At 40.6% G+C, this 23,809-nt stretch overlaps 1 protein-coding gene across 2 annotated transcripts in view; it reads right to left on the bottom strand.

Annotated features, from left to right (window-relative positions):
• SOS1 (SOS Ras/Rac guanine nucleotide exchange factor 1) overlaps nt 1-23,809 on the bottom strand; it is a 322,749-nt gene extending 298,940 nt beyond the window's left edge. For both annotated transcript variants that reach the window (XM_030195899.1, XM_030195900.1), the window contains exon 1: nt 22,915-23,809. In XM_030195899.1, the coding sequence (XP_030051759.1) occupies nt 22,915-23,001 (87 nt within the window). In that variant the 5' untranslated portion in view covers nt 23,002-23,809. The remainder of the gene's footprint in view (nt 1-22,914) is intronic.

The following is a 23,809-nucleotide window of genomic DNA, read 5'->3' as shown; positions in this document are numbered from 1 at the left end:
CTCCAAGGTATACAAAACACTACAATCATTTAAAACTAATCACTGTTCTATTCTCTCTACTGATTGGGAAAAAGAATTAATCATCATCTTGCCATCTACAGAATGGGAATTATTCTGGACTAAAACTATTCAACCAACTTTACCTGCAGCATTGCTCCAATCTTCATAATTTGTTATACACGAAGCCTGTTGGACCTTGGTGAAATTGGCTAAACTATCACAAAAACCATCAAACCATGCTGGTCATGCCAAAAGGAATCTGGCATACTTTCTCATATGCTCTTCTCTAATCTAAAATCATGCTGATCTCAAATCTGGGACAAAATTATATCAAGATTCCCTCTTATTGATATTCTTGCATACAATTATATTGCAATCTTCAACTTCTGGTATTACACTTACTCCTTGTAATGCAAAATTATTTAATATGATGTTTGCTCTTGCTGGTCATATCATTTTAAAATGGAAAAACAATTTAAATATTTCTGATGAATGGTAGAGCTTTATATGTGCATTTAGAAAGTATGATGAGGTAGCAACCTTTAAAAGAAGTCATTTAACCTCTTTTCACAGAACCTGGTCTCCCTTAGACAATTGTTGCTTGCCGTCCACATCTTCCAAAGACACAAGCCTGTACCTCTAACATACACCCCATTTACCTCTTCCAACCTTCCACATATATGTTGCACAGCAAAATCAACAGTTTTAATATTAGCTTTATTATATGAATGTTACTGATTTCACAGTTTTGTATCTGCATAGTTAATATCAATGGAAATTTTTCATTTTTTAATGTGTTATATTTCTCTGAGAATGTATAAAGAAAAAAAAAGATAAATAATAATTAAAATTTTCTAAAAAGAAACGCCTTCAAAAGTTTCTGAAACAAGAGTAACTAGTACTAGATCTAGCAAATTGGTAAAACATTCCAATATGTGGTGCTAAAAATGTAAAATTAGTAGAAAATATTGTTTTAGAATGAATACCTCTTGAGCTCGGATATTGCCAATAATAAAGAATTTCTTGATCCCTCTGCTATACCCATAGAGTACAGACTTGATTATCCGACCTTTGCTAATCTGACTATCCAGCATATCCGAAAGACCTCTAGTGACGTGTGTGTTGCCATTAAGAAGTGCATAGGTTCTCTTCCTGTTTTCGGGCTTCACACACTGCTGGTTAATGTTAATAACACTGTATTTTAAAGCCTGTTCTTTATGCATATTGTTTTCCTTGCATTTATGAGGTTACAACTGTTTTCTGCATCATCTGACTTTTCATCTATTCAACAACATCAGATAATAGATATTTTATTGTATTAGAAAAACCTATTAAATTCAATATATAGAGGAACTTTTCTATATAAAATATTAAAAATCACTACACACAACTTGAACTGGATATAAGCCTCTTCTGGCAGCCAATGCAGTTTTATCAACAAAAGTGATCCTCTCGCTTATATGAGCAGAAAATATTAGCCGAGCTGCTGTACTTATTGTCTGTTGACCCAATACCAGACTCAGCACTACCAACTTGAATGCTAAAGGATCTAAGACTCCTATGATTCTCCTTAATTTCTTCAATATTATAAGTGATTTTCTTACCAATGAATTTATCTGTAGCTCTAGAGATAAAGTATTAGAATAACTCCTAGGATCTTTAGATTAGATTGAAATTTAAAATTTGGGTTGATCAATTTCAAAATATTATGTTGTCCAATCATCAAAAATGTTGTTTTCTCTTTAATTTTAGTTCCAATATTTTTATTGTGTTTTATAAATGATAACAAATGGCTAAAATAAAGCAATTAGCCAGCTTAACAAGTTAACAGTAACAAGCATCAGCATACATGTTCAAGTTAGGGCAAGTCCGGGATTATTTCGATAACAGATCATAATCATAAGTCACAGGAGTAATACATAATTTCAATTCTGACAAAGGTTATTACGTAGTGAGTTTAGTAAAGGAGACCATATTTTGTTGTACTTAACAAGTGAGTTATGTTTATCAGCCGCAGCATATTCATAATTAGCTAAAATACACACAGAATTCCACCATGAAAAGTGTTCTAAGGGCTTGATGTAACATTAAATCCAGTAATTGTGCTTCATATTTGTCTATTGATGATTGTAACATTAGTGATCCACATATAACTATATTATATGATAAAACATCTTGAATATTCAAGGTGGAAGATAATGCAAACAGATGAATGCTTCAAAACGTTTGATATAATCACCAATCTGACTTGAAATCACATCAACCGAGGATAATATCGGTAAAAATACTGCAATGTCATCCGCATAGATAAATGACTTATAACTAGCCTGACTTAATCTGTATCCCAGAGAACTTAACAGAACATTAAACACAGATGGTGATAGGGGACACCCCTGAGGTATTCCACAGTCAGATTTCCAAAAATCCAGTTGAGCTCCACCAAATCTCACACTATATGAATGACTTTCTAAGAAGCCCCTAAACCAGTTTAGGACATTTCCTGTGATACTAAAAAGAGTATTTTCAAAGCACTTATACTTACAAAGTTACATAGTAAGTCCAAGTGAATTGAAAATGAGCCCCCTAAGTGAGCTAAGAACTGATAATAGAATATCATGATCCACCAACTCAAAGGCATACGATAAATCAAAATGCAATATAATTACTCTGTGCTCTTTACTTAACAGAGATCTTCGTTCTGCCCACAAAGTGCCCACAACTGTTTCTGTACTAAATGGTTTACAAAACATGGATTGAGGGGTATGAGTTTAGGGACTCTTATCGTGTTTTTTTCTCTGTATTATTCTGATGCTAATAATGTTGATGTGCATGTTTATTTTGTGTAATTTCTTCAATAAACTCAAAAAAAAAATTTTTTAACATGGATTGAGAAGAATTTAAAATCTTAAATTTGTCCAGGGATGATTTTAACTGGTCAGTAGCAATTCCTTCTATAATTTTAGTGAATAATGGTATTGATGCCACCGGCCTGTAATTTGTTATATTATGCAAACCTGCCTTTATATTTTTGGGAACTGGAGTTAACATTATATTCCCACTCTTCAAAGAAAATCTACCTTGAAAAGTAAAGAAGTAATCCAATTTGTTAATAGTATCAGGAAGAAAGGAAGGGCAGCTTTCATTGGGTAAGTCAGGCAGCTATCCAAAGAATAAAATGCATAAAACAACTTAATAACTTATTCCACAGACAGCAAGTGACAGTCATTCCAGAATATCTGCAGGGACCTTCTCTTCATAACATATCATATCCTGCTCATTCAGAATGGATTCCTTTCAAACTTGATTAATTTTTTTAAACTTTTTCTTTCAAATATATAGGTAATGCATTTCCAGTTGGTATACCTGAAGCTGAAGTCTGCAATAAATCCTTTGGATCTTAAAAAAAAAAAATCACTATATTAAAAAAAAAACTTCCTTGAATCCACCCCAGTAGTTCTAATCTCCTGAGAAAAATACTTTCTCTTTTTCTCTTTCAAGAGTAATTTGTATTGTTTTATCTCAAGATCTGTTTCTGGCTGTTTCCCAACAATTCTCCAGATGTCTAAATTAGTCATCTCTTTAGGAGGAGACATTAACAACAGTGCTTCAAAAACCACAATGCTGGAAAAAAAAACAGGCTATATTGAAGAGACTAATTTAGGAGCTTCTTCTAAAATAAGTGGTTTAGTCCCAGGGACTGCCATAGTAACATTCACAGGAAGTGTCTCTGAGCAAAATTCAGAATTTACTCTTATGGCCTTGCTGTCATCTACAGAAACACGAGTTCAAACCTCCTATAAATCCCCTTGATCCTCAGGATTGAACATAGAGAAAGCCATAACTACCTTCACCTAGTGGCAGATGTGCTGAGCATGGGTCTGGACAAAGATGGGGCGTCTAGGCTAAATTCACCAGTTCCTGCAATTTCACTTAGCCGAGTTCCAAATGGAAGGTCTTTTTTATGTGCTGAAATCTAGAGTCCATAGGTACCTAGACTGTATTCACTTGCAGCAGTATAGGCATTTCTCCCATTGCAAAAAATATAAATCAGTACCTGTAGGTGATCTTTCATATCTCCCTTCTTAAAGTTGGCAGAAATCAATTATTGGTAGCCTTATAGTCAGCATTTTACCACTTCCTCATTGGTTCTGAAGGGGCAAATTGTGCCCCTTTCATCATACCACATTATTACTACTAATTACCATTTCTATAGCACTAATAGAAGTGCGCAGCACTGCACACTAAACATGTATGAACTGTAAGCTTTGTTGAGTAGGTATTAACTATTCAAGACAAACAGGACAAATAAGGGATGGTAAAACTAGTTCTTACTGGATAATTTTCTTTCCTTTAGTGCAACAGATCAATCCAGGACACGTGGGTTATGCCCGTCTACTAGCAGGCGAAAATAGAGGACACAGAATTGCACTGTGCCTTAAGCCCTGATGCTCAATGTCACCTCCCAGTATACTGATAATAAAGCAGTGGAAAAGAATCAAGCTAACCAACAACTTTGCCGACATAGGTCTCCTTCCTCTATCCCCCAGAAGTCGGATAGACTCTATGCAAAGGACTGGAACTGCGAGGTCTTCATCTAAAACAGAGAAGTCCAGGAAACAAAGAACAGAACAAAACAACCCCAGGCCAGCCGAGGCAGCCCAAGGGTGGGGATGGGGGGTTCCTGGATTGATCTGTTGCACTAAAAGAAAGAAAATTATCCAGTAAGAACTAATTTTACTTTCCCTGGCGTGGCAAAAGATCAATCCAGGACAAGTGGGATGTACAAAAATTCTGCAGAGAGAGAAAGGCGCCAATGGCTGGGAGTAGGAAGATCACAAGCTAGAAGTTTTGGCGGACTTATCTACAGTCATGTTGAGGCGAAAGCAAGAGTGGTGACAGACTGAGAGAAAACATTTGATTCAGATGGCTTTTTCCCTTCAGTACCTCCTTCGCAGTGCAGAATCAATTATATACAGTGCACACTCTTGAGTCAACAGCCCAACAATGTGAACAGGCTGCAAAAGTTACTTGGAAGAAAGTTATTAAAAAAGAAGTGCAAACCCGAAGCAGAAAGTTGGAAAGTGGCAGCAGAACATCATGAGAGCAGTGGTTTTGATCCTGGTGTCCTGGTAGTTAGAACCACTGCAGCAAAACCACTGTCCAGTGAGCAGGGCCTTGCAGTGAGCCCGTGAATCTATTGACTGTATGACCGTTCTTTTTCGATTGTGCACCAAGGGGAATTGTATATGTTGCTTGGGGAAGACTGAGGGGAGTTTTAAAGGGTTGTATGAGTGTGTGTGAATACAGGAAGGGTTAACAGGATGATATGGTTGGGAATATGGGGGAGTGAAGAGGGGCAGGGAGGTAGCATTAAGCTAGGAGAGTCAAGTTACTCCAGGTAGGAAGTATGGTCAGATGGATCACAGCTGGGGTTATGGGAGGAGGGAGCAGAGAGGGTGGCGAGTAGGAGAGAACGGGTTTGGTAAAGGAAAGGGAGGGGAGGGAATTAGGCTTTATGGAAAAGGAGGGGGTCCTATATTTTGTATTTGGGAAATGGTTAAAATGTTAAATGTGTCAACTCAATGTGAAAGGGTTTTCTTCCCGGGGGAAGGGGGGGGGGAAGAGAACGCAGTTTGGTGTTAAAGGAGGAGGAGGAACAGATATACTTCTTCTGCAATTGCTCCAGATTTTATCCGCAGGTGTCCCTGGCAGCCAATAAGCAGAATCTAAGCACATAAGCGTTGCCATACTGGGACAGACTGAAGGTCCATCAAGCCCAGCATCATGTTTCTAACAGTGGCCAATTCAGGTCACAAGTACAATGATCAAAGAATTGCAACGTTCAGCGAAGTGCAACCTGTTGATGGGCTCAAACCTAAGCGGCAAGCGCAAGAAGAGTGACTGCCCCCGGCACAGGAAGAAATGCTGAAGCCTAATGGGTATGCAGCAAAATTCCGATGATCACCAAATGGGAGGCAGGAAACAGATGAATTAAGGGTGTAGTAAAACGAATCCCAGTCGGTCCAAAGACCCAGGCGTTATCCATATGGACTGCCAAGTAACAATCGTTGACGTGCACTGCAGAAGTCGATCATCCAGGTAGAAAAGCAGGTAAGCACTGCACGCACCGCTAGACACTAAGTGAATACCCTGGGAACTGATGCAAGGCCAAAAAGCAGCTCGCGGTACTGGAAGTGGAATGCTTCCAGTAAAAATCAAAGATATTTATTGAGTATACACATCCGGTATGTCCAAAAAATAAAGGAAATCATTGCCCTGAACCATGGAGAGTAGGATGGTCATGAAAATCATCTTGCAGTATACTTTTGACAAGAAAGTTGTGCAAGGCTATTAGGCCCAGAAGAGAACACATCCTCTTGCCCTTCGTTGCCACAGAGAAGGACCTAGAATAGAAGCCAAGTCTTCCTCCCCTGGTGGTACAGATTTTACTACATGGGCCTTTAGAAAGACAAGGAGTGTCTCCACAAGGAGCTGCATGAGCCGAGAGTCGATGTGAGCTGCCATCAACTGCTAGCCTGATCCGAAACCCTGCAGCTTCCCCCCTCCCCACAAACCAGTAGGTCGACAGAGACAGGCATGGGCACGACAGACATGCTTCCCTGGAGATAGTAGGAAAGTCACCCCTTGCTGTGACTGAAGAGGCGTCTGGGCCTGAGATGCATGCCAATTGACAAGATGGGGTCGAGTCCATTCAGACTAGTGAAAAGTGGCATACCCACATACCTGCGCATAGCAGGGACTCTGTGACCTGCCCAAAAAATCTACCAGAGGCAGAAGTAGTCACGGAAGACTACCAGGAGAGAGGCATCTGTATATGTTTAGATGCGGGTATCGACCCCCTCCATCTGCTCTCTGAAAGGGTTTGCTCGTGGTAGGCACTAGTTCCCGCTAAACCTACAAGTCAGAGACACGCAACCACAGTGTGAGTATATATCCTGGAAGTCAGAGCAAGTGTCACAAGCACCTCTAGCCAAGAACATGCAACACACCCTATGAAGCTCGACCATCCAGGAAAGGGACCTGACCTGTTATGCTGGAAAAGAAAGCGGAACAAATACCAGGTCCTGTAAGAAAACAGTTGTGGTGTCAAACTGTCCTCCAAAAGAAATGCAGAGGTCTACCATTCCTGCCAGGAAACGCCAAAGCATAGTTACTAGAAGTCCTGACTCTCCTAAGCATGAAGTCAAGAACCACGAAATGATGAGACAATTGAGGCCTATGAAAGCCAGAGGAGTTCTGGAATTGGTGCATAGAGGAGATACTCATGGGGAAGAGTGCAGCCAACAGAGTGGGCTTTCAATTCCATTCAAAAACATCAGTAAGAGAGGTGGAGCAGGAATATCACGGCTGCTCAAGGAGAAGACTTGTAGCTCAAGGTCTCAAAGAGCTGAGTCCTGGATGAACGATCCACCTCCAGAGGAATTGGAATGGCAGCCACCAAGGACTTGACAAAAGGAGATAAAGAAAGACTTGCAGTTAGAGATGTCCTCCGTTCCTATGAAGGTGAGGGGCCCGATGGTACTGCACAGAAGTCCTTCTTCAAGAAGTACATGGGATCCTCAGGTGACTCCCATACACCCCTCATCAGCGTCAGCCAGAAACTCCGCATGAGCGGGCTGAAATCGAGCCTGCCTCGACCTTGAGGACCAAGATGCCGGTAGGGCGTGGGGAACAGAACTGCAGCTTCAACTTCCATGAAAACTCAAAGCACCGATGTCAACCGACAAACAGTGGTCAATGCTGATGCCGCATGCGACACCAGCATCGGAGACCTCACTGCATGCTGAGGGCCATGTGGGACTGAGTTGAAAGGCATGGTAGGTACAAGCACCTCTGTCAGTAATGTACTCTCTAGCCAGAAGCTCAAGGAGCAAGCCTTGCACCCATCAGGAAAATCGAGGCATCAGTAAAGAGACAAGACGATACCAAGGCTACCTAAACTATGATGCTGAGAGGGGTGCGAGGAGTTGGCCGGAGCCTCGACTGACGAAACTCCCTGTATTGGCCGATGCCGACGCCATGTGCTGAAGTGACTGGAAACTTTCAAAAGAAAAAGGAAAGACTCTATGGTACCTGACAAAAAGAGGAAGCATCAGAAAAAATAAGGGAACAACCCAACCCGGGCTCAGGCCCATGTACTGGCTACTAAGCATGGTAAAGATAAGAAAAAAATATCAGAAAAACCAAACAGGAAGAAAATGAACCCAAATGATAAGCAAAGGAATGAAAAAAGGTGGGACAAAAAACACTCTGTTAAAACTGAACCAGAGGCTGTGAGAACAAAAAAAAAAACAAGTTTTCTCCTCACTGCAGTGGACAAGAACACACTCACACATGTGAGGCGGAGCGCAACTCACACTCCAAAGAGCTCTGTGAAAGCTTGTTACAAGCTCTGGACCAGGGCAACGTGGGCCGCATTACCCACATGTGAGAATATTAGCCTGCTTGTCCTCGGAGAACCTACAGTATTGAGGTCTTGAAGTCTAATTAACAGTAATGAGTACCTGAGGCTGGATATGTCTGAAGCCTTTGCCTGATTTCGCCCTCTTTCTTCCTTTACTTTTAACTCCCATATTGATATTCTTCCCCCATATTGTGGGCTTTGTTTCAGAATTTGGAATTAATATGTACCTGATAACTAGAAATTGTTTTCTTTTTCCTGTCCTCTTCTTCTATTCTGAAATTCCTTATCAAGTGTTTTATGCTTATTATTTTCAAATTGCATAAATTAAAAACAAAAAAAATGTTTCAAGCAATCTAGAAAAAGACACCAAGATCCAGATTCTAATTTAAACCACAAGGAACAGCTAAAGTATACTCAATTCAAAAATCCACCACTATTCCTAAGTAATAAACCATCATTATTACCTTCCCTAACCCCTCAACTTTCTGAAGAATTAATACACAAATCTCCAATATTGGGTTAACAAAGAATATAATGTTGTAATAACTGCTCCCCCAAATCAGCAAACCAATACTACTTTAAATTTTTATTTTGGGGTTTGTTTTTTTTATATTATGGTCTATATACAAATTCACTCTGATGACAGTATTAAACCAAGGTATCGTTTCTCTAGGGAGCTAGGTGCTCATTTTCAAAGCCCTTAGCCTTACAAAGTTACATAGGTAACTTTTTTTTTTACATATCAGAATTATTAAAGCATAAAATCAAATACAATAAAATTTATCATAAGCTAAAAACATCACCTTCAAATCTAACTGTTTAGATCATTATTCATGTAATTCATTCAATAATAAAAGCTGAATATTTTGTTTATATATCCCACCTTGCATTGTAATTTTAATATCATTATCCTAGGTTACTACTACTACTACTTATAATTTCTATGGCACTACTAAACTAATACTGATTATAAGTCAACCTATAAATTGGTGCCTCCATATCATGCACTTAGCACCAATTCTGTAACAGTAACTTGGTGCCAAGATTGTATTAGCGTAAGGTCGGCACTGGCACACTCATGTGTAGGCACACCCTCTTACACCGTGTCAGTGGCAGGCTTAAGTTAGCGCACCAAGTGACACATGTAGTTTATAACATTCCATAAACTACATGCTGAACTAGGAGACACCCTTTAGCCACCCATGCTCCATTCCACACGTGTACGCCCTATGGCACTGCTTTACAGAATAGTGCCTAATGCCTGTCAATTTGATGGCTCCTTTGACATAGGCCCCACTTTATAGAATTGCACCCTTTGCAAATGAATGAATATGAAAATCTTTGTGCATCAAATTCAAAAATAAATAAATGAGAAAAAAACATAAAAGATGCACAGAAAAAATTATAGAATGGGGAAAGAATTCAATTCTTCAAATTTCTCATATACCATCTTACGACCATAGTGTTAAAATGATGGCATTATTAACAATTTATATCAAAGTATTAATATGTATTGTTGTGCTTCCAGATTCTTTAATGGAAGAAAAATCAGGGGAACAAAAAAATAAAGATTTGACAGTTACTGAGACTGAAGTACAGCTGTATAGCAGGTGTCAGAAATTGCTGCTATGCAATTCTAGAAAATATTTGAAAGTTATAGGGACCTCTAATAGGCCCATGAAATACAATGATACCAAGCCCATTTAAAAGTGAACCATTAATCATAGTACAAGACTACAATGGCAACAATCTCTTCACCATCTCCACTTACCAAAGAAAAGTAAGTTGTCATATAAAGTTACAACTCAACTGTGCAGAACTGCAAATTTAACATGCAAAATGCAGACAGTTCACCAAGCACACAGCTTTATCACTGTAGTCCAAAAAAATGAGCTAAAGCAGACTAAACAGTGTCATTTGCCTTACAAATTATTACCAATTACTATAATACCAAACAAAAAAAGACTTAAAAGGAGAAAAATGCTAAGTCGTCATATGAAAAGCTGGTTGCAACCTATTTAGAAGAAAGTCAAAAATGTATAAGGTAAAAGTTTATGCTGACTAGTGATCCCTACCTACCACATAAGCAAACTGGGGGAGGGGGGGTTAAAAGTGCTACCGCCATTAAAAGCGCACTCCATCTTCCAATTCAAAGAGCAGCAGCTGTGATGAAGCAAAGTAAAGTTGAAAATCAGGCAATACTGACTACCACGGAAAATAGATTAGATGAACCTTTAAGTTTCTATCAATGCTTAGTTCTTCATTTCGCTAGAGCTTCTCATTTAACTTATAGCTTCAACAAAATAAAAAAAATATTATTATTATTACACTATCAGCTTATAAACTCAACATCACTGCTATATTTTGTTCAATTCTGGTCACCGCATCTCAAAAAACATATAGTGGAATTAGAAAAGGTACAGAGAAGGGCGATGAAAATGATAAAGGGGATGGGACGATATCTCTATGAGGAAAGGCTGAAGCGGCTAGGGCACTTCAGCTTGGAGAAAAGACAGCTGAGGGGAGATATGATAGAGGTCTATAAAATAATGAGTGGAGTTGAACGGGTAGATGTGAAGCGTCTGTTTATGCTTTCCAAAAATACTAGGACTAGGGGGCATGCGATGAAGCTACAATGTAGTAAATTAAAACGAACCAGAGAAAAACATTTTTCACTCAATGTGAAATTAAACTCTGGAATTCGTTGCCAGAGAATGTGGTAAAGACGGTTAGTTTAGCGGGGTTTAAAAAAGGTCTGGACAGCTTCCTAAAGGAAATGTCCATAGACCATTATTAAAATGAGTTGGGGAAAATCCACTGCTTATTTCTGGGATATTCAAAAAAATGTAGAAAATGGCTATGCTCTACCTTAATAATATTGTAGAATACACAACTCTATGTGGGAAGAGCAAAGTTACTACAACAGCAATTTATTGTTTGTAAGGGGACGTCTCATACTGTCACGCAGGCACACCGTAATATACTTATGTTACGCCTTTGCAATTGTGACTCCATATAATCATTGACTGCCCCCAACCTCCAGCAGTGCACAATATTTGCTTGTAATGAGTTTACTAATACTAAATTTTAAATATAAATGTCCTTGTGCAACATTGTGCTTACATCATTTTTTGTTAATTTTTTTGTGCATTACCATTAGAGATCTAAAATTCAAATAAGCAGTGACGCTGTTGCAATACACTTGATTGGAATGCAAATGAATAACTTATCTTGATATTACTTGAAGCTGCGAGCCACTTTATAGTCCTTCATATCTGCGTGTCACTCATGCTACTAAAATTTCGTTTGTCAAAGTTTAATTATATCTCCGGTGTCCGTGCCCTCCCGACAGGAGCCTGTTTCGCAATCTACTGCTTTGTCAAGGGAGATTGGCTTGTACCTGTTAAAACATTGTAACATAACATAGTAGATGATGGCAGAAAAAGACCTGCATGGTCCATCCAGTCTGCCCAACAAGATAACTCATATGTGCTACTTTTTGTTTTCCCCTACTTTGATTTGTACCTGTGCTCTTCAGGGTACAGACCTTATAAGTCTGCCCAGCACTATCCCCGCCTCCCAACCACCGGCTCTGGCACAGACCGTATAAGTCTGCCTCTGCCCAGCACTATCCCCGCCTCCCAACCATCAGCCCCGCCTCCCACCACCGGCTCTGGCACAGACCATATAAGTCTGCCCAGCACTATCCCTGCCTCCCACCACCGGCTCTGGCACAGACCATATAAGTCTGCCCAGCACTATCCCTGCCTCCCAACCACCAGTCCCGCTTCCCACCACCGGCTCTAGCACAAGGGAGATTGGCTTGTACCTGTTAAAACACGGAGAACATAAACTTAACACATATATATACTTAGTTTTTGCAGACCTTATAAATTGATGGCGTCTGATCTCACTTTATCAACAACCTGTAAAGGCGAAGAGCAAGAAAACATGGCGCTAGCGTTATTTTTTAACCTTTCAAGCCCCGCCTTTTTGACATCACAACGTAGTCAACTGATGGTGATTATAAAAAACAATTCCAATGGAGGTGTGTATTGAGACTGTAAGATTCTAGTGTATTGAGACGGTAAATCCATTGAGCCTTTACCGTCTCAATACACTAGAACCTTACGGTCTCAATACACACCTCCATTGGAATTGTTTTTTATAATCACCATCAGTTGACTACGTCGTGACGTCAAAAAAAAGGTGGAGCTTGAAAGGTTAAAAAAGAACGCTAGCACCATTTTTTCTTGCTCTTCGCCTATACCGGTTGTTGATAAAGTGAGATCAGACACCATCAATTTATAAGGTCTGCAAAAACTAAGTATATATATGTGTTAAGTTTATGTTCTCCGTGTTTTAACAGGTACAAGCCAATCTCCCTGACAAAGCAGTAGATTGCGAAACAGGCTCCTGTCGGGAGGGCACGGACACCGGAGATATAATTAAACTCTGACAAACGAAATTTTGGTAGCACGAGTGACATGCAATTTTATGGATATGAAGGACTATAAAGTGGCTCGCAGCTTCAAGTAATATCAAGATAAGTTATTCATTTGCATTCCAATCAAGTGTATTGCAACAGCGTCACTGCTTATTTGAATTTTAGATCTTTAATGGTAATGCACAAAAAAATTAACAAAAAATGATGTAAGCACAATGTTGCACAAGGACATTTATATTTAAAATTTAGTATATAAAGCATATGTGAACAAACAGTGGGAGGAGTTTGCCAGTCATAATAAGCAACATGAACAAAATCCAGAGTTGTACTGGCCGACTGCAAAAGCGGTGCTGAGAGGAGATATAATAGCATTTGCCTATGCGCGGAAAAGAAAACTAATCACAGCTATAGTGAGGTTAGAGGCAAAGGTGAGGAGGGCCAAACGCAAGTACACCCAAACACCAAATAAAGAGCATAGGGAGCAACTGCAAGCAGCACAAGTGGCACTTAATTCCCTGCTGCAAGAAAGGGCACTTAAGGGGGCCATATATCACAAGTACAGGCTGCATAGGTTTGGCAATAAAACTGGGACCCTGCTTGCCCGAGTGGTGAAAACATGGGGAAGAAATAGAGTGCTATCAGCCATAAAGGACGAGAAAGGTAAAATACATACGAAAAGCGAAAAAATAGCAAATATATTCCGAGCACATTTCAGCCAAATATATCAAAAATATAAAGACATAGATAAAGAATCCCTCGTGAGTTATTTAGAAGCCTCCAAGTTGCCAAAACTCTCTGCACTAGCATTACAGACACTGAATGGCCCAATCACTGGTAAAGAGCTCCAAGCCACCATAAAATCATTGCCACATCACTCTGCCCCGGGCCCCGATGGATTCACGGGAGAATTTTACAATATGATACCCCAGAAAGCGTTACTGGCACTGCATGACTATCTAGAGGACGCAGTGGAGACAGGAAGGTTTCCCATTCACAATAATATGGCATTAATATCATTATTACCCAAACCAAGTAAAGAAAGGGACAAACCGGAGGCCTACCGACCAATTTCATTATTGAATGTAGATATAAAAATATTAGCAAAAATCTTGGCCACCAGGTTGGCTCAATACTTACCAGATATAATTGGGCCTGAACAAGTAGGCTTCGTGAAGGGCAGACATTCTTCTACTAATGTGCGTAAATTGCTGATGGCAATGAGCTACAGCCAAGTAAATCATGTACCTGCAGTCCTCCTCAGTCTCGACGCCGAAAAGGCATTTGATAAAATAGGATGGGAATTTTTGTTTGGGGTGTTAAAGTATATGGGCATGCATGGCTGGTACCTTCAGGCCGTACAGACATTATACACTAAGCCGACGGCCTCTGTATTAATTAATGGAGTGCGAACAGACCCTATAGTCATAGAACGGGGTACTCGTCAGGGGTGCCCCCTCTCACCCTTATTGTTCTTGCTGTCTATTGAGCCACTGCTCCGCACGTTGAAGACGGATGAGCAGATAAAGGGGCTAGAGGTGGGTGGAGAGGTAGTGCAGACTTTGGCATTTGCGGATGATTTGTTGGTGGTGATGAGGGACCCCCAGAATTGATTGAGGCAGCTCTGGGCACGGATAGAACAATACAGTGCTCTTTCAGGGTTTAAAATAAATGCACACAAATCACATTGGCTCACCATCTCTCCTGGGGTGGGAGGCACAGGGTTAGAGGAACTGGGAGTGGAAGAAGCTGAAGAGGCAATCAAGTACTTAGGAGTCCAAATCCCCCAGAACCTGGCTCAAGTGTGTGCCCAAAATGTGAACAGGCTATTGGAGGATATGGCGGACAAGTTGAAGCTGTGGCAATCCCTCCCGCTCTCTTTGCTTGGCAGAATAGCGCTATACAACATGATGATTGTACCCAGATGGTTATATGTGTTCCAAACGCTCCCACTTTATCTTCCAAGGAAAGTGGAACGGCAAATAAACAAAATATTGCAGAAATTCCTTTGGAAAAGAAAGAAAGCAAGAATTGCTCTGCGGATTCTGCAGATCCCAAGAGAATACGGGGGCCTGGGCCTCCTGAGTTTGCGATACTTAACGGTAGCCTGTGGAATCAGGCACCTAAATGACTGGTTTCGAAAGACAAGTGAATACTCTGCTACCACTATGGAATTAGGCTTGTTTGGCACAGACAACTTTACAGGATTTCTGCATGGTAGCAAGCAACATCCCCCAGCAGTCCTACAGAAGTCACATATTTTGCCTACGATGAAAGCGGTGTGGAAATGGATCTGCCGCATGCATGGCTTTTCGCCTAAAACTACCCCCTACCTGTCGATTTGTGGCAACCCGGGGTTCGAGCCTGGGACAAGTTATACTGTATTCAACAGATGGAAGGAAAAGGGGATAGAATACCTATATCATGTGCTCACAGACGAAGGGCGTATCAGAACGTTTCCAGAACTGAGAGCTCAGTTCAAAATAAATTCAGCGGACTATTTCCATTATTACCAGCTGAGGCACTATGTGTCCAGTTTGACTTGGACAGACCTCACTGAGGACGTGAGGGAAGAACTGGCTGCTGCTATGTCGCTGGGGCGCAATTGAAAGTGCCCATGGCCTACCATCATCGCCACATCCGAGATACAATGCCAGAAGTGGATTACAGGGGCTACGCGGCAAAATGGAGCCAAGATCTGGGAAGCCAGATAAGTGAGACTATGTTTAAGGACCATGTGCGGTCGCTCTGGCAGACCACAAAACTGGCAGAGCACTGGGAAATACAATATAAATTCGCACTAAGAATATATGTGGCGCCTAGAAGAGCTTTCCATATGGGAGCATCACCGGATGGAGCATGTAGGAAATGTCATCAAGAAGGGGCTACATTGGCTCACATGTTTTGGACATGCCCAAGAGTGGTTTGGTTTTGGAAAAGTATACTACAACAAGTGACAGAACTCTGGTCCCGAAGATGGACATATGATCCAAAGTTGCTTTTTGGACACCCAAGGCTAAGCAAGCCAACGCCGAAGGGATTCACAGACTTTGTAAAAAGAGCTACAGTAGTAGCGAAAAAAGCAATCCTGCAGGAGTGGCTGGGGAACAAACCACCATCACTGCAATATTGGCGAACTCAAATGCTTATACTTTTACGTACAGAACATCTGGCAATGCGGAACCAGCCACGGATAAGAAGACAACAATTTGAATGCAGATGGGCACGCTTTTGGGAAACCTTGACCCCAATGGTCCGGAGCCAGATATTGAACCTATAATCCCCGTTGCTGCTGCTCCTGTAACCTCTGCTTGTTATTGGATATATAAGGGAAAAAAGGGGGGGGGGGAGGCTTTGGGGAGGGAAAGGGGGTAGGGAACAGGGAGGGGAGGGGAGTAGTTTAGGGGGGGAAATACTAATATCAATAAAAATACAAAATGTGAAGATATGCCAATTGCTGTTATGGAACTTGCTTATGTAATGTGAAATGTTACAGCTGATTATGTTCACTTAATAAAAATGATTGAAACATAAAATTTAGCATTAGTAAACTCATTACAAGCAAATATTGTGCACTGCTGGAGGTTGGGGGCAGTCAATGATTATATGGAGTCACAATTGCAAAGGCGTAACATAAGTATATTACGGTGTGCCTGCGTGACAGTATGAGACGTCCCCTTACAAACAATAAATTGCTGTTGTAGTAACTTTGCTCTTCCCACATAGAGTTGTGTATTTCTGGGATAAGCAGCATAAATGTATTGAACATGGGATCTTGCCAGGTATTTGTGACCTGGTTTGGCCACTGTTGGAAACAGGACACTGGGCTTGATGGACCTTTGGTCTGTCCCAGTGTGGCAATACTTACGTACTTATATAGTTAGTTCTCCATACTTATAGGACAGGACCTTCTTACCATCAAAGAGCATCCTTCATGAACAACACTTTTCAACCAAGTAGCAGAAATTAACATACTGGATATGATCTCCTTAAGTTCAAAGCAAAAAGCCTCCAGGGTTCAGCTAGAATTACATTTCCTTGTAATCAAAAACAAAAAAAACTGGGGGAAGGAGAAGTTGTTTGATGGAGTATTTATTGTCAGATATTGCAGATAGTTTAAATAAAGAAAACAAATTGATGGATTCCCTCCAGACCAATGATTTTCAAACCAATCCTCAGGGACCACCTGGCCAGTTGGGTTTTCAGGATACCTACAATGAATATGCATGAGAAATATTTGCATGCAATGGAGAACGTGCATGCAAATCTATCACATGCATATTCATTGTGGATATCCTGAAAACCTGACTGGCCAGGTGGTCTCTGAGGACTGTGTTGAAAACCACTGCATACAAGAGAGGGCCAATTTGTCAACAAATTTCAATATGAGAGCCAAGACAATCACTGGACAAAGCAACACTAACAACCTTCTCTCTCCCCATCTCCAGTTTTTAAATCTCTCCTCATTATGCTCTGAAACACAAACTACATTAAATATCTTAATTCCTAGTTACAATAGTTCTCTATAATAAACTCCAAGTAACTACCCATCAATCTAAATCTAATCTTTATTCAATATTCAACCTTTAAAATCACTCACATTCATTCTACAACTCCCTCTAATGTCCTATCTAAATTCCTCTCACTCTTTAACATTCATACCCCCACACACCTTTCTGATATCATAAACAATGCACATTCCACTTCCAACACAGTTTCTATGTTCCCTTTACAAAGATATCATACTGTTATTCACACACAGTGGAAATTTAACTCTCCGTACATAAAATTATCTTATAATAATGCTTTTGACTCCAAATTTCATCCCAATACTAAATACACAAAGTCACTTCCTCTATGATTGGCTTTCTTCGTTGCTTTTCTCTTAAGTCCATTATGTCTTAATTTTCCTCAAGTACATCCATTCTTCTTGAATCACTGGCTATGTGTACCATCCACATCTCTGTCTGCTTAAAACATCACATAGTAACATAGTAGATGACGGCAGAAAAAGACCTGCACGGTCCATCCAGTCTGCCCAACAAGATAAACTCATATGTGCTACTTTTTGTGTATACCTTACCTTGATTTGTATCTGTCATTTTCAGGGCACAGACCGTATAAGTTTGCCCAGCACTATCCCTGCCTCCCAACCACCGGCTCTGCCACAGACCGTATAACTCTGCCCAGCACTATCCCTGCCTCCCAACCACCGGCTCTGGCACAGACCGTATAACTCTGCCCAGCACTATCCCCGCCTCCCAACCACCAGCCCCACCTCCTACCACCAGCTCTGCACAATTCCAAATTTTCTTAAACAAATACCAGCTGCACCTTTCCCTCCTGATTATTTTCAAATTCTTTGGTTGGTTACATTCCTTTGTAAAACCCGACACTGTTCTGTATTTCGCTCATAGCATCACCAGGGGTTTAACTAGAATTATATAATAATAATGAAAGGGAGCCAATAAATTCACTATTTCCTACTATTTCCCACTAAAATTAAATTACATACCTTGTACAAGCTTCTACATTTTTACAGACACAATCCTGGGAGGACGTCTATCCAGATACGGGAGCAATGGTGCTGGTGTAAACTAAACACCGGCACATGCGCTCTATTTAACACTCATTCCTTCTATTGGTGAGGTCACGTCACGCACTTCAACATCCTGGCCATTCCACTTCGTTATTAAGACACAACGGGGCCACTGTTTTCCACTCAAATATCAATTCTTGTTCCATGCAGAACATTTTTTGCAATATATCATCTCAATTCCTTAAATCAAACTGGATCAAAACCACAAATTTTAGTTCTTGTATAGCATGTAACGATGAAACCCAGTGTTCCACTAAAGGTGCCTCCATTAGTTTTAACTATATGTTACTTAAATGTTGAGCCAACTGAGATTTGACTCTTCTAATAGTCTGACCTATAAACCATAATCAACAAGGACACTGGACAGCATATATCACATAAGATGAATTACAATCTGCCCTTGATTGTAAACAAACATTTTTTCTCTTTGCCAATTAGGGATTTGTATCCACTGGGTTTTCATAGCATACTAACAATATCTACACCCTTTGCATTTACTATGACTACCCTGTTCTTTTTGCTTTTCTAAATTGACAATCTTTCTCCCAAGTTTTGCTCCCAAGTTAAAGCAAACCTGGGTAAATCATTAAATCCTCTATATATATTTAACATTGGCAGTGTTTGCATATTATTGTGCTTTCTTATTTTTTCTCCTGATGAAGTGAGCGAAACAGTGGGAGTCCTAATTCTGTCGAGAAATAAGAAAGATTGGGAGTAATAACGTGGATATCAATAAGTTACAGCCATGGATGGATTTAAAGAAAATACAAGTAGCGACTGAGCTTTTGGAAAAATCTGAGATGGCAAAGCTAAGTGCACATATAGAACTGTTCAACCTGGCTGACGTTTTTGTATTTTTTGTAATGATTTGATGTAGAATTACATTTTTTTTCTTCTTTTTTAAGACCTATTGTAGAGTTTCATAGGTCGGATTGAGGATTTGATGAGTATTTCAACTGTGAACTTATAAAATTGGTTCTTTTCCATGAGCCTGAACATTGCAGACTTTTCTCTCATGATTATAAGTAGATAGGAGAGTTTTTCTCTGCGGTGTTGGGTAGGTGTTGGTAGCCGATGATGAATGTCAGTCAGTGGTGCCCTAATAAGAAAAAAGGTACCCTGGGCTTATGAGGCTACATATAATTAAAAGACATTATATTAGTTCAAAGACTCATTAAAACCTTTGTGATTTGGAGCAATTAGATAGTATTTAAGTATCTGATATTATTTTCTTCACCATGTTCACATAACAAACATTGGGTAAAATAAAACACAAGTCATTTTATTATCTTCATTTTTCTCTACCCTATTAAACAGCCATGGTCTATGAATACTATATGCAGTTTAAACACTTTTTGTAACACCCTATTTGGATACCCTATTTAAATCTACATTTCATTTCTTGTGCCCTATTTGTAAAAAATCTTCCTTATTTTAACATTAATCTACAAATCCGTAAAAACTGTCCAGTTGGAATAGTATTTTTCAAAAGGGTTGGACGATGGCTTTTATAATGTCTATCAGTTTTCTTACAATAAGCCTTAGTGCTAAACTCCACAGAAACATTCTGTATACTAATCCCCAAAACTTCTACTACTTGACCCTCTATATGGGAAGTGAATTTGAAGCTCGCGTCACATTGATTTAGATATTGCAAAAATTCTTGCAATAACTCTTTATTTCCTCCCCATATTAACGTTTCCACTTAATTATAACTTGAGCAAATGGGGGCTACTGTTGCCCCCATGGCTACTCCTTTAACGTGTAAAAAATATTTCTATTCAAAAACCGAAAATAATTTTTAATAATTACCAACTCCGCCACTTTATACAAAAAAAAAATATTTGTTTTATGACAAACCCATATATCATAGATAATACTGACCTTTGTGGGATGTTGGGATGTTGGTATATAGGGTGTTCACATCTAAACTGAACACCCCTTTCATTATTATTATATCATTCTAGTTAAACCCCTGATGACCTACGAGCGAAATACAGGACTGTGTCAGGTTTTACAAAGGAATTATTATAAGATAATTTACGTATGGAGAGTTAAAGTTCCACTATGGGTGAATAACAGTATGATATCTTTGTCAAGGGAACACAGAAATGGCATTGGAAGTGTAGCACTGGAAGTGGAATGTGCATTGTTTATGATATCAGAAAGGGATATAGGGTATGAATGTTAAGAGTGAGAGGATTTTAGATTGGGTATGAGATGGAGATGTAGAATGAATGCGAATGATTTTAAAGGTTGAATATTAAATAACGATTATATTTGTAATAGATTAATAGGTAGTTACTTGGAGCTTATTATACTCTGGAGACACTTAGATTGTGAGCCCTCCTGAGACAGAGAAATATCCACTGTACCTGAACGCAACTCACCTTGAGCTACTACTGAAAAAGGTGTGAGCAAAATCTAAATAAATAAATAAAATATTTGAGTGCCACCTTTTGAACAGCTATTCTGTTTTCTTCCAGTACCACATTGCTGTAGTAATTTTGAACTACACGGTGCTCTCTGTCTTGTGAAAATAGACAGACATATGCAGAAAGCTACTGCAGACTGTAGTGCATGGTTAACAAGGGAAAAGTATGCACTTGAACCCGCAAACGATGCAGAAAACGGCCCAGTGCACAAATTAGCTAATGTGGTAACCATGAGCACATACCACAATAAAACACGCATTAAGCAGGCTGTTTGCTATTCTGCCTTGAAGCAGAGAAGTTTTTAAATAAAAACTAAGTGAGAAAATTACTGCCAAGTTGGCTTAATCAGGGCAAAAAACCTAAGTAGTCCCCAGTCCCACAACACTCCAATACAGTTTCTGAACCAGCCCCAGCAGTCCCCCCCTTCCCACAATTTACCTACAAAAAAAAAAAAGAAATCTCCCTGTTTAGCAGCACCCACCACCAGACCTGACCCTCCCTCACTTCCAACTCACTTAAAATTTCCCTAGTGTCATAGTGCATCCCCTGACCCCCTGTTACTGAGTACCTGCAAGAGGGAAAGGGAAATGGGACTTGATATACCGCCTTTCTGAGGTTTTTGCAACTACATTCAAAGCAGTTTACATACATTCAGGTACTTATTTTTGTACCATGGGCAATGGAGGGTTAAGTGGCTTGCCCAGGGTCACAAGGAGCTGCAGTGGGAATCAAACTCCACTGCACTAACCACTAGGCTACTCCTCAGGCAGGAAGATGCTCACTTGCTCCCTCAGGTGCCACCATCTGGGAAAATGACAACAACTGATCCTTTGTGGTGCATCCTAGGATGCTCCAAAAAGGGGGTCAACCTGCCAAATAATAGAATTTTTCCATTAGGTTGAGGGGACCTGAAGCGGGAGCAAATGCAATTAGCTCCTGCCTCCTCCAGGTACTCTCTAACGGGAGGGTCAAGAAGCCTGGAGAGGGATCAGGAGAGTTGGTTCGGGTCAGGTCAGTGCACCAGACATCAGAGCTTTTTTTTTTCCTTTTTAAAGTTGGGGAGAAAGGCTACCTAGAAGCTATGCTGGTGGCTTGTTTATTTCGAAATGTCACTCTACCTGTCAGTGCATGAGCCACTCACTGTTCATGCAATGACAGGAAGGGTGACATTCTGCAATGACCTGCAGATTAGTGTCATATTTTTAACATGGCAGTAATTTGCATGCTCACTGATTAGTGCATAGCTGTGGCATGTTTTCTCAATTTCATAGCAGAAGCCACACAATGAGCTGGCTCTACCAGATAACTTTTGCATCGACCGTACAGTGAAATTTTGGACAGCACATAGTTCAACCTTACTGAGACCTGCATGGTACAGCTGGGGGGGGGGGGGGGGGGGGGGTGGAGATTGTATACTGGGAAAAGACAGGACTACTGTTAGGATTGATGGAGGTCTGCCAATGGTCCCCAGGGCCTTGCAACAAATAACACTGGTCTAGATGAAATGTCTCACTAGCCAATACCACTTGTCACTTCGGGTCCCTAAATGGTTTTACGTTCCTGAACAGCAAAGATATGAAGGTACTGGTGCAGTTATATAATCTCTTATTTTAAATCTGTTTAATTACTAAAAGCATACTACTGTAAATAGTCCCAGCACCACAGCAGTCAGGCTCCAGGTGAGAGCAAAATACTACTGAAGAAGGCATGAAGGGAATAGACAAAAGCCAGATCTACTGGATCTGATGCATTCCACTTTAAGACACTTTAATAAAGATGCCCAGAACTTCCAAGTCTGCAACTTGAGATCCAGCTTTGCCCTGGATCTGATGCCTTCCCACATCTACTAAGATGTGAACCTGGTGAAATGCATAGGATCCCGCATACACTCTGGACAGACAGGCTGTAGTTGGGACGCACTGTAGCCCAGGACCAGTATCAACTATTACAACTCAAATCAATTCACACACTGATAAGTTGGCCTGCTTGCTTGGGGGGTATTTTCTTTTACCTTTTTTAGGGAGATAACCAGCAGTGCTCGCCATTTCGGAGCGTTTTCCTCGCTGAAGAAATCGTACTGGAGTTGCTGTGCCTGCATGGCTCTCCCTCCTTCAGCGATTTCTCTGATTTATAATCCACCCTGGCTGTTGGAGGATAGACGCGTTTATCCCAGTTCAAAAGGAAAAAAAAAAAGTCACCAAGATATGTCTTATTCAAACAGAGGTCAGGTCACAGGGATATAAAGTGTTGCTTGGGTGGGTCATCCACTAAAACACACTGAAAGTAAATAAAAGGCCGAAGTGGTACTGGGAGCCAAGTGGTGAGTGAAGGAGCCGGCCCTTCCCTCTTATAAGCACTAACCCGGCCTCACGGCAACAACAGCACCCCCTGAACACAGGCGATCGCCACCACAACCCAGATCCTTATCGGGGTACATCCAGCCCTTAGGCAGCAGAAAGAACATCAAGGGGAAATCCTCTCTGCAGCGCTGAATGTAAACAAACGGCAACCCGAGTGGAGTCCATACCAGAAACCTTCAGCTCCGGTCCCGGGGCAAAGGTGTGGAGCCCCCAACCACCACTGTTTCCCTCTGCAATACCCCCCTCCCTAGTGCTTTCCCTTTCCTTTCCTTCTCAGGAAGGGGAAAGTTCAACTTCTCCTCCTCCAGCTCATGGTCGACGGCGGCAAACACCGCCACCGCCGTTCTTTATGGGGAAAACTCACGAAAATAAAACTCCCAAAGAAGTTAAACAACACTACTGGATTAAAAGCATCTAGCGTAAGCCACCTCCCACCATCTGTCACCCAACCGATGGAAATTAAACCACAAGTTATACAGGGTGCAGTGAGTAAACTGACGCACAGAAAAGCAGCAATAATTCCGGAATTTGTTTTCGCACCCGATA

Source organism: Microcaecilia unicolor, chromosome 3, assembly GCF_901765095.1.
Source record: "Microcaecilia unicolor chromosome 3, aMicUni1.1, whole genome shotgun sequence".
Classification (NCBI taxonomy): Eukaryota; Metazoa; Chordata; class Amphibia; order Gymnophiona; family Siphonopidae; genus Microcaecilia; species Microcaecilia unicolor.
The sequence above is the reverse complement of the archived record's forward strand: the minus strand, read 5'-3'. Positions and strand labels throughout refer to the sequence as shown.